General features: G+C 42.5%; 1 protein-coding gene across 1 annotated transcript; it reads right to left on the reverse strand.

Annotated features, from left to right (window-relative positions):
• Positions 1-231: 231 nt before the first annotated feature.
• Positions 232-13,654, reverse strand: ABCG26 (ABC-2 type transporter family protein). Its single transcript, XM_087375703.1, has 11 exons — positions 13,634-13,654; positions 13,271-13,524; positions 13,067-13,173; positions 12,374-12,648; positions 6,770-6,925; positions 6,210-6,393; positions 5,293-5,640; positions 4,710-4,994; positions 1,378-1,662; positions 802-909; positions 232-672 (listed from the first exon to the last, which is right to left on the reverse strand). The coding sequence occupies exons 2-11, from the start codon at positions 13,509-13,511 to the stop codon at positions 406-408; spliced, it is 2,256 nt and encodes a 751-aa protein (XP_087231829.1). The 5' UTR covers positions 13,512-13,524; positions 13,634-13,654; the 3' UTR covers positions 232-405.
• Between the last annotated feature and the right edge of the window lie 277 nt (positions 13,655-13,931).

A 13,931-nucleotide genomic window follows, 5' to 3' on the forward strand; every position in this document is an offset into this window, starting at 1 on the left:
CTCATAAAGGAAACCACTTGGCATAAACCTTATGACCCACAGATATGCTTTTCAGCTCAATCTATATGCCAAATATATTAAACATATAAGATGGCAGGGAAAAATTATTAGCAAATAAACGATAAGAACAGCTGAGAAAAATACTTTATGAATAAATAATAGCAAGGAAAAATTATTCTTAAATCTTCCACTAAAAATCAGTAAAATGCAACAGCTTTACTGATCTGGGATGTGGAAGCGGAGTATAGAGGAAAGCTGAAGAAAATGTAAGCACCACTCTCTTTCTTCCCTGTTCTCTTTGGTTAAAATATATAAATTTGCAATTATATTCCAAGTTAAGATTGTCTCTTTGCATCAATAAGATCAAGCCAAATTGTGAATGTTATTGTCTGTAAGTCTGACCATTCAACTTTCTATCTTGATGCGTCTAAGAAACATGTATGCAAAGATACGATAAATTATTGCCATTGCAATTAGCACCCATGCCTCTTCTGCCCCCCCATTGAGGTCAACTATCCCTGCAAAGGATGGAGAAGACTGAACACTTTTGCATCCTTCTGTCTCAAAGCATTCGTAAGTTTGCTTCGGCGAGTACTGAACTTTCAGCAGAAGGCGGAAACCATAGTACACAAAAGATAGATATTTCAACCATTTGATGAAGACAGGGATGTGCTGTTCAGTAAAACAATCCTTTTTAGTGCCTTGGACCTTGGTGCCAATTAATACAGAAGAAAACCATGCATACAGCACAAAAATAATTTGCAAAGGACGTCACCCATTCCCCATTTGAAATTGACGCACCTGAACATAATATCCTCCTGTAAGAAGGAAAACAAGAAGTACCAGTGAGGAAATGGTTCCTGCCTTCTTAACACACAGTATAGCTGCACCAAAGAATTCTCCTACCCCCTGTTGTACTCACATAATGGCACAGTCAGGAGTGAAGAGAATGAAATGACCGTTTCCTAATGCCAAGGTGTCAAAAATAATGATTCATTTATAGTTATTTTTTCTCGTCTTTACCATCAATAAAATTTCCTCACCTGTAACTAATGAGCCACTAGTCATATCCCCACTTGTAACAAGATATAAAATTTCAGTTGGTTAGGCAAATTAATAAAGATGGAATCCAAAGACGATTTCACAGTGTAGAAACGTGAGAACAGTTGAAGCTGGGCAGGACTAGAGAAAAAAAAAGAAAGCGTTCCACTTTCAAACAATTTAAGGTAGAGTCTTCTAACTCAAAACACCGATCTGTTATCCTAATTACCTATAATCTAATGATCCTGGACATGAACTGCAACAACTGTCTAACTGTACACAGGCAAGTTCCTTCATTGGAAAAGTCACTGCACAAGGAATTATCATAATCCTCACCTGGCCTGTAAGTACAATCAAATAGACGGAAAGTTGAGTCAATATAAAAGCAGAGACAGTCCGTTGAAATCCTGCCATGAAGTAAAGAATTGTCATGAAGATGGTGGGGTAGAATAGCTGAGCTGGGACGTCGCACAAGGTGCTGCTAATTTGGTATGCACTCAGCCTGTACATGTCAGCAGCCCTCTCCTTTGCAAGAAAACCCTGTTCTAGGGGAAAATTGTAGACTGCTGCAAAGAGGGATGATGTTGACCAAAAGATGCAAATGTAAAATAGAAGTCCAACCTGAACACAAAGATCAGAAGACACTGGTAATGAAAACCTCAGGTGGAACTTGAGCAAAACAAAATAGTGCATGTATGTTTCTGAGTTTGCATGTGTCCATGTATGCATGCACATGATGGTCTCTCTCTCTCTCTCTCTCTCTCTCCCCCCCTGCGAGCAGACTTATTGGTTGTGTGTGTACGTAAAAAAAGCATGTGTTGCGTGTTCGATCATCGTATCGACGCCTGATGAGTAATATGTGGCTCTTGGCTTGTGCCCTGGCATAAAACTCCCTCAAACCCTCAAATATAGTCGTATCGCGACCAACATTTCTGCCGCTCACCGCAAGCAGACTTGTTGGGTGTGCTGTATACTTAAAAAAAGTGTAGTTGTGTGTTCGATCCTCAGATTGATGTCGAATGAGTCATATGTAGCTCTTGGCTTGTGACCTGACTTGAAAAATTCCTCAAACCGTTCAGTGTCGGCCTCACTCCCAGCCCGTTTTCGTCTCCCTCCGTCACTCAGCCTTGCTCCTAGCCCCACTCAGCCTCGCTCTCAGGCTGTTTTCACCCCCCCGGGGCCAACTTTTAGCCTCCCGTTTGCCCATTTTTGTAAAGCAGGTCACTGAGGAGTTATCCGCCACACCCTCTCTCGACTCAAAGAGAACAGAGCAGTCGTCTAAACAGAGCAGGGGCTCAGGTCATCGTTGTTGCCCAAGCTCTCTCAGCCCCTTCTTTTCACTCAGGCCTCCCCTGTCAGAAGTAGCAGCAGGAGAGTGAAGGGACTCTGGGTGGGCCTGAAACCCCCCAGTGCATCTCGGGGGTTAACTTGCAGGAGAGGGGTCTTTCTAATTTGCACAGGCCAACATGGAGACTCCCAAGGTACACAAGCCTTTCATCCCTGCCACCCCCGTGAAGCCCTTGAATCCCCTGTACTCATTTGTTGCAGGTTTTACCCCAACTCCCATCCAATATGCGAAAAACTATCACACGATGAAGCCCCCTGATCGACAAGAGCGCATATATCACCTAGAACTTGAAGTTTGCGAACTCAGACTTCAGCTTCCGGCTTTGGAAAGGAAGGTCCACGATATGAAGGGGAATGGAAAGCAAGAGGTCATCAAGGAGGTGCTGCACAAGTGTAATGCATCTCCCCCAACACCAGAGTTGGTTTCTAAGGTGCAGGAAATGGGTAGTACGCACTTGAGATCTATGAAACAGGAGATGACAGCAGACGTAAACAGTACAGTGAACAAAGCCGATCTATACAGGGAAGTGAAAGAGCAGCAAACCAGAGAATCCAACAAGCAGATCTTACGTGTGGGGGGGCTACCAGAAGGTTGCCTTGATACAAAGGAATTCACAGCAGATCAGATCGATTGCCTAAAAGAGAAGATACCACAAGTGGAATGGGATCCAGATGCTATCTGGAATATTGAGCCGAAGGGAACACAAATACAGATCACTCTCAGTGACAAGGCAGCCAGGACCAAGATTCTCCGACAAACACACAAGCTGAAAGACATGAAGATATGGATATCTGAGGAACTCACTCCGACACAGCTCAAGCAAAGAACCATTGAACTTGTAAAGGTGAAAGAATCCAGGAAATCAGGAAAGTGGGCACTCTACCGAGATGGGATTGCACTAATTAGAGATTTCATATCTAAACCTAAAGACCCCCAGTCTTAATCTAATGTAATGAAGGCCATTTTTGATACAGTACCAGGACTTAGACGAGTGCTAAATAATATCGAAATGAGTTGCCATATGCACTCCTTGAATCTCTGAGTCTTAGAGATGCAGTAGTGACTCTTTTTTTGTGGTATGTTGTCTCATAGTCCCGTAAGGGCTTCTGAAGATGTTAATATATCTTTCTCTCTCTCTCTCTCTCTCTCTCTCTCTCTCTCTCTCTCTCTCTATGATACTCCCGTGAGGGCTTCTGAAGACGCTAATATCTCTCTCTCTCTCTCTCTCTCTCTGTGGTATGTTGTCTCATAGTCCCGTGAGGGCTTCTGAAGATGTTAATATATCTTTCTTTCTCTCTCTCTCTCTCTCTCTCTCTCTCTCTCTCTCTCTCTCTCTCTCTCTCTTTATGATAGTGTCTTCTAGTTCCATAGATCTTGTAAGGCTGCAAGCGGAATTTAATAGAGCTACATCCTATCATATCATATCATCTGTCTGTCTGTCTGCCTCTCCATCTCCATGCATATGCATGCGTGCTTAAGCATTAAGAGGTTGATTGATTGATCCCATTTTTGATACAAACTTGATTCGAGAGCCATGAATGATAGCTAAACTACCAGTCTATAGAGTCTAGCCTCGTACAATCTCTTATCCCTGAAAATCTGTGTACTTCAAATGCAAGTGAGCAGAACTATATAGACATTTGCTCCACAAATAGGTCAGCCTCTGCCATCAAAGCCAGAAAATGAGCACTTATCCAAAAAAAGGTCAGCTTTGGCCATTTTAAAGCTTCTACCTTCACTTCGGTCTTATCCTCATTGAGCTGAGCATTCATGCTTCATAGGTAGCTTTATCTTAGGATTTGGATAGTTTGGCAAACTAGCTTCTGGATATCCCAACTCAAGACTTCACATCATAACCTTTGAATCTATCACATCAGTTATTGTGTCATAAGACCATTGCATGGGAGATTTCTATCCTTATTGTGGTGCACACGCTCCATCTACAAGTTGTGGCAAAATCTACAAGTAACTGCTTTCCTAAAGCTACTTATGAATGGTTAGCTGAATGGATGGTTTGGGTGGGTATGCCCTTTTCATGAACACTTCCATGGGTTTCAACCCTTTACAAGTTGCTCAATGAAGAACTACAACTCTTCAAAGAGGCACATGTTTTACAAACAGAAAACTTGTAGTCATACAATGCAGAGACCCTCTCATAAAGGGTTGTACCTCCCTTCGCTAGAGGACAAGACTCTTTAGGCACATATACACCTTTGAGATAAAGTGTTATTTCACAATCTCATCCATAATCATCTAGGACTTAGACATGTCGACTATCTTTCCAAACCAGAGATTGTTTGATTCAAAATGGAATTCATACCTGGTCCCTCAATTGGGCTTCTGTCTCAATCCTTGATTGCCACCAGAGTAATCCAAGCAAGATGGAGACCCCTATGGCTTGGAAAAGCCTTAAATGGTCAACATAATCTCTGGCCCTTTCTCTGAACATTCTGTTTGATAGCACCACAAATTGTGTCATCCAAGAAGAGGTCCAGTTCCTCCTAAGTTGCATTGCAGCCTGCAAATGCTCTGGAGCCTTGCCAAGTGTCTCCATTAGCTTCTTTTCTTGAGGCTCAATTTCTGTTATATACTTTTCCTGCAGGACCTGGTTTTCAGCCGAAAAAACATCAAACAACAGGTGTCATGCCATGATTGTAGTACAAACTATTTTGTGTGCCCTTCATCTTACAACGTTCTCTAGAACGGGGAAGTAAAGTAGTGCAATCAAGCATGTAAGGGAAGTGCATAGCATGAACAAGTACACAAAAAGACAAATAAGATACGGCCATTGTTTTCAAATCAAAATTGCAACCTAAAGCATTTTGCCAATTTCAAAGCTATACTTTTAAGATCTATAGTCATTCCTCATGTTTGCTTCCATATGTGATTAAAAAATCTGTTACCTTAATCACTTCTCTTGATAATTGCGTAGAGATTCCATTCAAACCCCGTTTATTGCTTTCTATATTGTCACAAGGAGACTGTTTTTCCTCCTCCAGAAGGATTTGAAAGTTCCTCAATTCTTCTGGAATAGTGATATCAGCAACATTTCCTGTTGCTAAGTCAAGTAAAAAATCTGCTGGATTCATGGCAAGTTCAGGAACAAAATGAAGGGAAGCAAAGTATTGCATTGCCTCTCTGGCTTTTCCAGAATAGATTGTATGGCCTTCTGAAATCAGGATGAGCTTATCAAACAGGTGAAATAAGCGACTGGATGGTTGATGAATAGTTGTTATAATCGCTCTTCCAACCTGCAATGCATCATCAGCATAAATCTTCGCTTTTTTTCCTGGAGAGCATTATTTTGTTAAGGTATCTTTCAGATTTCAATTGTTAGAACTTCAATGCAAGAAACCATAATGGAATATATGTATTATGATTCCAAGAAAAAACCCAAATTCATCATATGAAAGAAAAAGAGGAGTCTCTCATGATAATCAACCCAACGGTTGCAAGCCCTCAACTTCACAGTGCATGGCAAGGACTAGCCACTATACACCCTAAGCCATTGGACCAGTCACCAGGACAATGGTGTGGGGAATTGTGTATTGCATGGCCCTCACACACACACACACATAAACAGAAGAGAAAACTTCTATATATTGAGTCCCTATTAGGGTCCAGAGATGGAAAGAAGTAGGGAAGTCTCAGTCATGAAGAACGCTAGCACTTACAGAAAATGTTATTAAAAAATTAGTTCACATGCTCTGCGTAAAAGCCACAACTGTGTGAGACAAGAATGAATGGTCCAAAAATTACTAGGAGCCTTACAGATTTCAAGGCACTTTTCATGTGTATAGGTATAGTAAACAATTTTTACCTTGGCATTTTTCTGAAGCACTTGAATTAGTCTCAATGCAGTAGAAGAATCAAGCCCAGAAGTGGGTTCATCTAAAAGCAGCAGTGATGGGTCTACGAGTATTTCGTACCCAATGCTAGTCCGCTTCCGTTCACCTCCTGATATTCCTGGCACAAATACACCTCCTACTCTAGTATGGCGACATCTGTAGAGAAACTATTGCATCAGAATTCCAATGATCTGAAAACCATCTTGGCAATGATCTAGAATCAGCCCTGTTTGAATTTAGAAAGCAATGATATGTGTATTTGTGTATCCCTGAAGTTCAAGTCTCAGGCATCTATATACTTTGTAAGACAAACAAACTTATGTATGGAAATGTTATATAGACAAACTTAAGCATGGAAAAACAACTCCTGCATCTCAACCTTGCATGTAGACATGTTGTACAGACTACGACAGCCTAATCTGTTCTTCCACTTTGATGACACTACCGCCACCCCACTACTTGTCAGGCCCTTGAGTGAGATCTAATGTAAGATACCTCAGGATCACTTTCCCAAACTACATAATGAGATTACCTCTCCAAGCCCAGGTCTTTGATCACGGTCTCAGCTCTCATGATCTTTTGTTGTTGAGTCATGTTACGAGGAAGCCGAAGCTGAGCTGCAAAAATCAGTGTTTCTTGAACTGTCAATTGAGGGAACAGCAAGTCGTCCTGTGCAACAAAGCCAATCCTGCCAGAAATGTAGGAACAAATGATCAGTATATTTTTGCACATGCCTTGTCTACAGATCCCAGAGGCTTCAGATTTAGTAGAAGTACAACGATTTGTGATTTTACAGTGTAGGAAATATAAAATACCAAAAGTGTATGTAGTTTTTCCACTCTCCAGATTGGTTATGATAGCCTCATTTCTTTCTGTATTTTTGGTCATTCTTAATAGGAGCTCATTTTCTTGCTGGAGAAAAAGAGAGGAAAGTGTACCCCAGAGGCTTCAGATTTAGTAAAGGTACAACGATTTGTGATTTTACAGTGTAGGAAATATAAAATACAAAAAGTGTATGTAGTTTTTCCATTCTCCAGATTGGTTATGATAGCCTCATTTCTTTTTGTATTTTTGGTCATTCTTAATAGGAGCTCATTTTCTTGCCAGAGAAAAAGAGAGGAAAGTGTAAACGCTTGGATGGCGTATCACCAGTTATGAAAACAAAACGGTATGAATGCTTTCTTAGTACTTTCATCTGCAAGCGGTATCGTAATATGGGAACACCATGTCTAGAGCCGTGCTTGTGCGATGCCACACAAAGAAAGAAAACGAAACCAAGTCAAAATCCTTGCTTAAACTACATTTTCACAGGGGGAAGAGCGAACAGTCTCAATTTTCAGTGGCCAAGTTTTGTTCTTTGATTACTAAGTCAGAAACAGACAATTGAACATGATTTACCATTTACCAAAAATCTCTCTCCCATGGAAGGATATTTTTGGTGGATTCAGTCTCTCTCTTTTTTGCTTCTCTTTTGGCAAAGCCACTGGATTTCATCTTTCCCTTTATAGAGCTGATTCTGCATACATCAATCTCAGCTCCATAGAACATAGAGAATCTTTTATGACAAGTTTAGATCAATTTGGGGATGTCCAACCATCGAATATAGTTTTCACGACGTCTCATAAACAAGACTCTTTCTTTCTTTCCCTTATTCTACCGTCCATTTTCCTCCTGCTCAGAGTGGGGGTTACATGTTCTTTTGACAGTGCTAATGCCACCCCATTGTAAAGAGGTGGAAAAGAAACATAATGACACACCGAATGACATGAGAAAGCTACTGAAAAGATCAACGGTCACCAAAAGATGAAGCAATATATGAGAAGTCCATTGCTTCCAACCCTCATCAATTGGTGCCACATGGTACCCACCTAAAACGAGCCGGCGACACTTTTGCAACTGAGCTGTCAGCCATCCCAAGTTTTGTTCTCAAATGAGATCAAGATAAAGAGGTTGGAGGATATGGTTTCCAAGTAGCAAAGGAGAAGATTCTCATTGGACTTAATCATAGGCCATTAGCTCTGAGTAGCATAGAAGTTTTGCCCCAAATCAGATCACTAAGCCCAGACATTTTGCTGTATCATGCTCGAATCCATTTGTTTGATGTAAAAATCCTGTTCCTTTGAACCTGCTGGGGACGCATGATTTAAAGAAGAGAAGCAGGTGCAAGGACCTGTTGGAATAGAATGGTCACCTCCCCACTTGTGAGCCCCCATAGAGGGAGGACATGGGGGAGGATGACATACAGAGCAAGATGGGATACAGGGGGATGGAGAGGAGCTGCCATGTAGGCAGCAATGTGGCTGCCACATGGGCAGCAGGTATACAATCCTTCTTAGATTAGATTTAGGGCAGCCACATAGGCAACTCTTTCCAGCGTTTAGGGCTGACTGTGGACTGAGCCCATTCAATGGGGAAAATTGCCAAAAGCATTTGATTGCCCTTAATCCCAACTAGTGCATGTTTGGAGTCCCTTACGGTGTAGTGTTGTGGAATGCTATCATCTATGGAGGGATTGCACTTGACCCAGAGAAAGTTAAAAGGATAAGGGAGCTACCCGTTCCCCATAGTGTCCCTCAGTTGCAGATTTTTTTGGGAGGCATTGGATATTATAGACGGTTTATCAAGGATTACACTACCCAAACCTTATCCCTTACTCGATTGCTTGATAGGGAAATGAAGAGTTTGATTGGGAAGGGATCAAGATCACAGCTCTTGAGGAGCTCAAATTGATGTGGGACAAGCTCCAATCTTGGTTTGATGGGAAAGACCCAGAATAAGGCACAAGGCCCTTTATAGGCAGCATATGCTGCTTTGGTCAGTGTGTGGATAGACTGTAGTCGGCAGTCTGTCAGGTCAGCTCAGGAAAAAGGGGCCAGTTGGCCTGGTCTGTAAGGATTACAGACTGGCCAGGTCGGCCAGCCCTAGCAACATCAGCCCCTATAAAACTAGGACCTTTGGGACTCTCCAGGCAGTTCATCCTGCAGGAATTTGTGGAGCCTTCCAGAAGCACACTGGGGGGCAGATCTGCACACAGGAAGAAGAGTATTGTGGTGTAATTTGCAAAGGAGGGTGAGCAGGAGACTCATCATCTGTAGCTACAGAAGCCTACAAGAAGATGCCTGACAGAAAACAGTAGTCCACCTCAGTAGGTACAGCATATGGAGCCGGTTTTGGTACCTTACCTCAGCAACACTGTGCTGTGGGTGTTGGTACATGTGTAGGCAGGTTTTGTACTTGGTTCTTTATGCCAATACACATTCCTTTGGTTATACATCTGAGTATTCTCTCTCTAGATCTGAAGTGTCTTTTCATACATGCATGCATATGGAGCGAGAAACTATTTACTTTTGCAGGAGCTGGACTTTGGAAGAGGATGAGGTGAAGTTCTTTCCCTGACTTTGAGTGCTCCATCCCATTGAGGGAATATATGGTGTCTGTGATTGTTTCTGAGAAGGTAGAAGTGAGGGAGATACTCAAGGACAGTATAAAGCTTGTGTCTCTGTTGAGGAGTAAAATTCCTGGCCACCTCAGTACATGCCCTTTGTAAGAGCAGGGGTCTGGGATCATTCAGGGGTGGAAAGCTTTGTAAGAAATGGACCATTCAGGGGTGGAAAGCTTTGTTTTTTTTGTTGGAAAATAGGACACACTCTTGAAGGGAGGGATCACTGCAAGAATTTGATGCTTGGAAGAGGATGATTTTTGAATTACAGTTGCTAGATGGAAAGAAATTGAATCCTAAGGGGCCTCTCAATGCATTCAACTGGACCAGTTACATAGAGACTAGCTTTTGGGCTGCAAGATTGAACATGTTACCAGTTAAGTTAAGATGGTCGGTAAACCACTGTATGTGGGTATGACCATGCAGTGGCAGTTCATATATCGATTTTCTTCTCCTCCTTTTTCTCTGAAGGTAGTGAGATAATCAGCTCTGCTCCCCTTCAAACTTATTGCTTCCTTTTGGACTTGGATGAGTTTGAAGTTGGGGTCATAGTTGCTCAGAGAAGGGGCAGACACAGAGGTCGGTAGAGCAGGGCCAAGTGGAACAATGATATTAAGGAATTGGTTCACTTTGCATACTGCCTTGGGAGGGCTTAAAGTAAAGGAGAGCACAACCCTAAAATCAATTTCTCTGTTGCTCAGCAAGGGCTGCTTGGATCTGTGAATTAGATACAATCCACATTCCACCACTACAGGAAGTGAATTTGTTTTTTGAGAAGTTGGAGGTTAATAAGGCCCAACCTACTAAATGAAATCAGGTATGAAGTGATTGCTCATCAGGATTCCTCTTAAGGGCAATAAAGTATAAGTCCCTGGAAAACGTAGAAAAGTAATCAATGTTGACAGGATTGGATCTATCCACAAAATGACTCTGTGACTGACTCTAGGTGACCATTTCAGAGGTGAGCTCGAATAAGCTTTGTCGCTTCCTTGCTAGAGTGGATGCATGCCACATGCCAGAATTTGGGAAGGTTGGAATGAGGGAAAACCATAAAATGTGATGCCTTGCTCTTAAGCCTTAATAGGTGTTAGAATCTCACAAAAGAGGTTCATGCCACATGGGCAATCTAAGCCCATGGTCTAAAAGGTGTACATTATAGGATTGTCATATGGCAGACTCTCTTGTGGATATATCCCACATATATAGTGGGATGATGTTGTAGGCATATAAATCCTAATGGTGGATACAGGAGGTTCCTCACAGTGGAGGGCTCCTACGACCTGGGTGGTAGGTGGCTGAGGAAGTGGGCATACACGTGGCATGCATGTATTAGGCCATGTTGACTGTTTTTATATGGCATCAGAGCCACTTGGGCTCTGTCATGCACTGGCTGGCATGGGTGGCGGTAACTCACTATGTGGCAGCAGGGCGAATCGTTGAGCAGTATCTTGGCTACAATTTGTGGTGGCGCAACAGATGACAAGAGCAGAACCATATGGTGAAGCCAACAGTGAGGCGCAGTGTCTATAGTCCACGCATTTGACATGTAGCAGCAGGACACTCTTTAAGCTTTGCTGGACTCAAACTCTCGTTTGGGAGAGATCTTTCAGCAGTCTTGTGAGGTCTTGGGCTCCAAGTGTAACTTAGCAAATCACATGCAGTATGGGCCTCCAGGAAGAAATAGCCCTATTGCACAGGACCTCCTGGGGAGGTCTAGTACTCTCAGAGCCACGTTGCGGTAGATGCTGGATTTGAGAAATGAGGTACCAGGATGTTGGACAGAATTTGGGTTAGGCCCCTGGGTGTGTAGCAGAAGATTCAGAAGGACTTGGAGAAACCCCTATCCCAAAATAAAGGGGTTCTTGATGGAAAAAAATGAATAAATGGCATGCCATAAAAGGGAAGACAGGCAGCTGGACGTTGACACTAGGTCCCTTACAGCTAACAAGAGGTATGACGTCACTTCTTTTGCCCTGGACCCCATGTTAGACCTCATGGGAAGGGGCACTTGATGGCTGAAGAATGCCAGAGTAACCTGCAAGCTTCCCTTTCACATTTGGAATGTTGGAAATCAGCTTGCCTTTAGGAGCAGGGATAATCGGGCTGGTTCTTGTCGACATGTGACAGCCGTTGCTGGACTCACTCTGAAGATACGGATTGAGACTGTTAAAAGAGGACGCCTTTATCTCTGGTTAAGGCCTAGTCATTAGGCTATTCATATGCCTTGATTCACTATTCAAAATGTTATGATATGGTATCTCTAAACAAACCAAAAAAGCCTTCCTTACCCTCGCAATATCATCTGGAGAGGTGGTTGTTATATGGTCTATTTTCCGCCCCCGCAATTTTTAGAGTAAGATGCTGCAGCCATCACTTTGATTTAAGTAATAGAGTTTAGAGCATTCAATAGACTAAAAACACACCCTATTTGTCACCAATGGACAATCTTCCTAGAGCCAGCCTTTTGAGAGAGGAATAATGCTCTATATTTTCTTTGCATTTGGGAAACATCAGATTGCCTCCCAAAATAATATATGAGCTTTCTTCTTTGGACATATGTATGCATCGCACACATATGCCCCGAAGGTGGCCATGCAACTCTTGCCTCCTATTCTGTGCATGCATGGTAGCTGTCAAACCAAGCACTCACACCAGAGAGAGAGAGAGAGAGAGAGAGAGAGGTTTGGGGGAGGGCACCTCCTCTTTAGAGCTGGATTGTAGGCAATATCATTGTAAGTCACGTCTCCTGTAACTCCACCTTGCAATCTTCCTGCTAGAATCTTTAAAAGGCTTGTCTTGCCACTCCCAGAAGGACCCATGATAGCAAGAATTTCTCCTGGAACTACAAATCCTGTTATTCCATTCAAAATCTGTTTGTATGGTGACTGATCATGCCTCACACGCACAAGTGTCCTCCTTGCACTCCAAGCTTGTGGTGCTTTGTATTCAACCTTAAATTTGATGTCCTCAAACTGTAAATTACACAAATCAAAGCAACGTTAATGGATGCAGTCACAAATAAAAGAAACGTTAATGGATGCCGTCATTTGAAAGTGGGACATTCTCCAAAAAGCGTATAAAATTTCCCCTGAAAACCACCTCCTCTTTCCCTCCCTTGTGCCCAATTTGCTTTTGGTGATCACATTGTGTAATGCCCTCGTATAACAAACGAAAACTAAATATGTAATTTTTATTGGATTCTTATCAGCATGTCGCACAAATTATATCTGATGAATGTTGTAACTTTTCTGTCTCTACATTAGGTTCATTTATACTTTTAAACTCCCTTGAACTTCTTTGCGTTGAATGCAGAGGCGTGTAGCCTTTTGTAGGTGCGGTTCAAATCTTTATAAAGAGAAAGCCACCTCCGTCAGCTTACGAATGATATACCTTCAAAGATATGGGCAAAGGTGAGTCATTAAGATTCCCATTTGGAAAATCCACCTTGTCCTGCTCAGAAGCTCGGTTCCGAGAAAATTGATTTGAATTTTCGTGTGCTGCATATTGTAAATCATTGGTCAGCTTGAAAAGACTCTTATTGCTACTTCCTGGCCTAGAGTTGAGGAGAAGAGATTATCTGAGACAACAGTATACTTGCTGAGGTAAGACGAGCCGGCATGTCTACTTCAGAAAGATGGAAGCTACTGATCTCTGGTATCTGAACCGCCGTATGTATGGAAAAGCGACAAGACTCTTCATTTCTGTCTCTCGGCCCCAAATCACGCATGGCTTCCTCTCCAAGTTCACAAAGGTGGCTGAAGTCGTTCTGTGTTAAAAACCTTTTTCTGGCCTTTGTCGAGTTATCGACTCCAGCGTCTACAGAAGTGATTGTCATTTCGAGAATGTCTCTGTAAACAAATGCGCGCAAACAACGTTGATCAATAACTCACGTAAAATGCAATCGACAAGCACTCTTTAACCTTCCATTTTACAAGCTGAATGTTGAGACTTTGGAACCTTCTCTGTGTGTGTGTGAGTGTGTGTCTCTCTCTCTCTCTCTCCTGTCTCTGCTCTCTCTGCGCACCGGCAGCGCTCATACACAAGCTGGCCTTATTGACACGTTTATACTGTCACTCGGCTATTTCGTATCGACCTTCTCCGAACGGCGTACGTTATTTTTGGACGTTTTCAACTTGAGGTGGCCGGAAGCTGGTGGAGCTGCATGTCTTAATCAAATTGAGGATGAAAGAGAAGCGCAGTTGCGGATGAAAATACCTTTGGGTACAGGTTTGTAGGTGCGACAGCTTTACAGTAT

The sequence above is a fragment of the Dipteris shenzhenensis genome, chromosome 6, assembly GCF_047967505.1.
Source record: "Dipteris shenzhenensis isolate YYH24624 ecotype China chromosome 6, Dip_SZ_1.0, whole genome shotgun sequence".
NCBI classification, from domain to species: domain Eukaryota; kingdom Viridiplantae; phylum Streptophyta; class Polypodiopsida; order Gleicheniales; family Dipteridaceae; genus Dipteris; species Dipteris shenzhenensis.